Source organism: Benincasa hispida, chromosome 4 (assembly GCF_027475165.1).
Source record: "Benincasa hispida cultivar pf3 chromosome 4, pf3_genome.v1.1, whole genome shotgun sequence".
NCBI classification, from domain to species: Eukaryota; Viridiplantae; Streptophyta; class Magnoliopsida; order Cucurbitales; family Cucurbitaceae; genus Benincasa; species Benincasa hispida.
Genome location: NC_143481.1, coordinates 64847561 through 64852142, shown reverse-complemented (window position 1 = coordinate 64852142; position 4582 = coordinate 64847561). Strand labels below are relative to the sequence as shown.

At 34.2% G+C, this 4582-nt stretch overlaps 1 protein-coding gene across 1 annotated transcript; it reads left to right on the top strand.

Moving 5' to 3' along the window:
* Positions 1-233: 233 nt before the first annotated feature.
* Positions 234-1665, top strand: LOC120076289 (L-type lectin-domain containing receptor kinase VII.1-like). Its single transcript, XM_039030056.2, has one exon. It carries the CDS (start codon positions 451-453, stop codon positions 1375-1377), a length of 927 nt encoding a protein of 308 aa, XP_038885984.2. The 5' UTR covers positions 234-450; the 3' UTR covers positions 1378-1665.
* The last annotated feature ends 2917 nt before the right edge of the window (positions 1666-4582 follow it).

The window sequence follows — 4582 nt, the reverse complement described above, 5'->3', positions numbered from 1 at the left end:
TTTTTAAATTGAAGACTAAATTATTATAAATTTGAAAATAAAATGACTAAATTATTACTATTAAAGTTGAAAGACTAAATCATCATAAAACTAAAAATAAAAAGACTAAATCGTTATAAATTAAAGTTTAAAGACTAAATCATTAAATTGTTTTTTTTTTTTTTTTTGACTTATTTAAGGGTTTCTTTCTCTTTGATTGAATTGTATTAAGCTTTTAAAGTTAAGACGACAGACGGTCAAGGATGAGACGTGGTAAAATCGCCTAAATTAGCAAACCCCATCCTACAAAACCGAGACGAAATCATAGAAAAAACACACGACAACATAGATAAAAACAACCCGAAAAAAAAGGAAAAAGGAAAAAACCACGCCAGTTTTTTTTCTGGCTGTATCTCTTGTTGTTTCAGTCGAACCTACAGATCTGCTCCACCACTCTGCTTCTTTGCAACAATGGTTAATTTGTCTTCTCAAATCCTTTTCTCCATTTTCCTCTTCCAATTTCTCCGCCCTATTTCTTCATTCACCTTCCCAAAACAACCCAATTTCGATCCCCAAATTTCCCTCATCGGCGACGCCGCTTTCGTCGATAGCGACGGTGACGCTCAAGGCGGCGCTTCCTTCGTCAAATTGACCCGCCCCGTCGCTTCCAGCTTCGGCCTTCTCTTGTTCAATAAACCCCTAAAGATTCACGATTCGACGTCGTTTAATACCCAATTCACTTTCTCTGTCTCCCCGGACAACGGCGATGGCCTCGTTCTTTTACTCGTCCCCGAAGGGGTTTTCCCTGGCGAGGTTTCACCGGACAGATGGGTCCACAGTATCGAGTTTATTTCTGCAAATTTGAGTGGTGGGTATGTGAAATCGGAGAAGGGGATTCTTCTGCCTGACAATGGGGGAAAATTTACATCGTGGGTCGATTACGATTCGAAAATAATGGAAATCAGGCTGAGTAAATTTGGGGAATCTAGGCCTTATGATCCTTCATTAGTATACCCAATTAATTTGTCGATTAAATGCGGTGGGAGGGAAGTGTTTGTGGGATTAAGCTCGTGGAATAGCAAATCAAGTGAGTGGAGCAGAGTGTTTTCATGGCGGTTTGGCCTTAGAAATGTGGCTAAATGGATGCATTCTTTGCCGGTGGATCCACGGCAGCGTTCTGATGAACAGAATCATTCTCACCCTCTTACCATTTTTGCTTGGCTGATCTTTGGAACTGGGTGCGGTGGGTTAATAGCGTTTTTGGTACTGTTCATGTGGGCAATTGCAGGGAATAGAAATGCCATTTTTGAAGCTGAGCCTCAATCTGTCGATTTTCAATATGAAAAGGTTAGTGTAGTTGTAGAGGAAGGATTCAAAGATGTTGAAGGTAGAAGATGAAGGTTTTTGAAGATTGTTATGGAAGGTCCAAATAGTTGAAAAATGTGTTTGGGATTTGGTCGTGTGTTTTTTGTTTTTCTGGAGAAATTAGTGTATGTTTTTGTCATAATTCGGCTGTTCTTCTTTGGTTTTTGTTGGGTTTTTTTTTTTTTTTTTTTTTTGTTTGTTTGTTTGTTTGATTTCTTCTTATGATGAAGATGAACCAACATACTGTCAAAGATCGATATTTTATGGTATTGTAGTTTAAATTGATGGAAGCCAAGCCTATGAGGGCACTCTTATGCTTAACTAAATGGCATAGCTTTGAGAAGGCTTGTATCTAAATTCAGAGGTTATGCTAGTTATATATATTTATATATATCAGAGGCTGTTGTTAAGTTTAACCCAATAAAGGCCTTGATTAATGAAGAACAATATATTTAATCAGAATTGAAGGCATTTGTGTTGCATAGATAAGCCCTAACTTACCCTTAAATGATGTTGTCCTGCCTCTTGAGAAGTCTGAGAAACTCCATCAAGGTTGGCAAAAGAGCTAGGTCTCCAATCGGGAATGGGTGAGAGTGGGGATGGGGAGGATATCTCCATCCGTCTTTGACTTTGATAAAACATAGTTGAAAATGTAGGTCTTGTTTTGTAACTATTTGATTTTAAAAATTGAATTGGTTTTCTCGTAATTTCTTAATCATGGTTTTCACCAATTTTGTCTCATATTTTCTAGGTAGAAATTATAGTTCTAAGTCAATTTCAAAAAATAAAAATAAGTTTTCAAAAACTATTTTATTCTGTATCCAAATTTTGTCTTTGATTTTGGAAGCATTCTACACCAAAGACATAGAATGGAATTGGTAGAACGTAGAAGTGATATTTATGGGTTTAATTTTCAATAATAAAAAAATTAAACGATTACCAAATAGGGCCATGGAATCAAACATGTCTTACCTTCATTTTGGGTCATTCGAGAACCGAATAAGAAAAATTAACTTCAAGGATATTGATATCCAAACTCTCCTTTTAGATTTTGTAAGTTTCTGAAAACGTTGATTTCATGTTGTTCAACCATCTTCTTGTGTAAACTTTCAATTTGGTTGTTTAGATTTTGGTTTATGGGAGAGGCCTTCGATTTTGATTTTGGATGAAGATTTGTTTCATTCAAATGATGAGTCAAATGAGTCGAGTACCATTAAAGAAAGTGAAACATTTTTCTATGAAAGAGAGGAAAGAATCAAAGGAAAAGGGAGAGAAAATTGCAAAAATTCTTATATCAAATAAGTGTTTATTATATAGTTAGTGTTTTATTTAATAGATTATAATAATAACCAAAATGAATATAACTCATAAAAAATTAACATATAATTTTTCCTACGAGATCGAAGATTCATATTTCCATATCCTTACTTGTTTATTATATTGAAGGAAAAAAAAAAGTACTTATCTTGATATTGACATTTTAAGATCCAATGATGTTCATCAATTAATCTTACTATATTGACAATGCAAATAAATAAAAAATAAATTAATGAAAATAGACGCATATGATTTATTGTAATGATATTGATTATAGTTATGGTATTACTAAATACATTTTGCTATATAGATTATTTTCTCAGCATAAATAGTTAAATAATATCTCAAATATAATCCCGATGATTCTAAAATCACTTTTGAAACTAAAAATAATTAAAAATCATTTTTAATTAATTTTATAAAATTCACTTCAAACCAAACATGGGTGTGTTTAGAAATGATAGTTGGAGTAGTGATTTTAGAAAATTAAAGTTAGGTACAATTAATTTTGTAAAAATGGTTTTAAAATCATCATATTTATGTTTAATTCCAAGCTTTTGAAAGTAATTTTCAAGTATTTAAAAGTAATTGTGAGTTATTAGGCTTGGTTCTAAAAGTCATTTTAAAATTATCAAAATACTAAAAAGGTATTTTATATTTGGAGATTTATTTTAGAATAATTATAATAAATATTTTATTTTATTTATTTATTTTTAAAAATTTTAGGGTTATCCTTTTATTATTATTTCTTTTTTATTTCATATGGATTTTCACCATAGAAACTACCAAAGTTCTATGGTCCCACTTGTTGGGGATGATGCCCTAAACTTTCGTTGGCTCTTGTAGTTTGTAAACACAGTTTTGAACAAACGTTTGTGGTGTATTAATATGTGATATTTTTCTTCATTTTTGTCTATGAAACATTGGATGTTTTATTTGCTTTACCACAAACCAATAAACTAAGATCTCTGGTTGTCATATGTAACTTAAGCATGTATGTGGAGACATACAGGTGAATCATGCCTTAAGTGATAACTAAAATGGTCTATAGTATATGGATATAGGAGGGAAACCTTATCTTGGTAATGCTACGGATGTGGCCCGCTTTGTAGAATAGTTACAAGTGTTGTGACTTGCTACAGATGGTCTGATCCAAATCATTCATGTGGAGAAATGCGAGTGGAGCGTTTTATACAAAGGAGTTTGTATAAGACTGGCCACGAAGTGTTATAGTCTCGTTATATAACGTCGTACATGACAAAGACTTCACTTCACTAGGATGACCATAGGTAACATGACCTCAATCTTGAGTGAGTTGGGAACTCTTGCCTTTGAGGGCGGTCCTTTGATCTGTATGGGTGCAAGTGGCCAGATCATCGACTCAAACATGCCACTTTGAGGATTCGTCTGATTTAGGAGTTGGGAACTCAGCTATACAAGATGGAATTCACTCATTCCCCGAAGCAAGGGTAAGTAAATAGATTGTTCCTTAAGGGCTAATTCCGAGACTTGAACGATGGGGCGTCACACACCTTTTCATGGCCCGAGAGATGTCCACCATAGTAGGACTATGTTGTATTATTCATTAGAGGGATCAGTGGCACTTAAAGAGTTAGATGTAACTACAGGGGCAAAGCAGTAAATTGGCCCAGTTGTACTTATGAACATATGTGAAGGGTTATCGTACTGTTGATTGGTCATATTCGATGGACACAAAAATATATTTGTGGTGAGAAGAGTGCAATTGTCAGTCTTTAGTGGAATGTCTGGTCGTTAACAGATGGTGGATCTCGTGGCTAAAGAGTTTAGTCAGCTATTCACGTACCGTTGGAGCTTCGAGCCATAGGTCCATAAAGTCCCCTTGGTAGCTCAATGGATTCAAGTTAAAAATCAATTTTTAGGTCAGTTTGAAGTGTTCAAA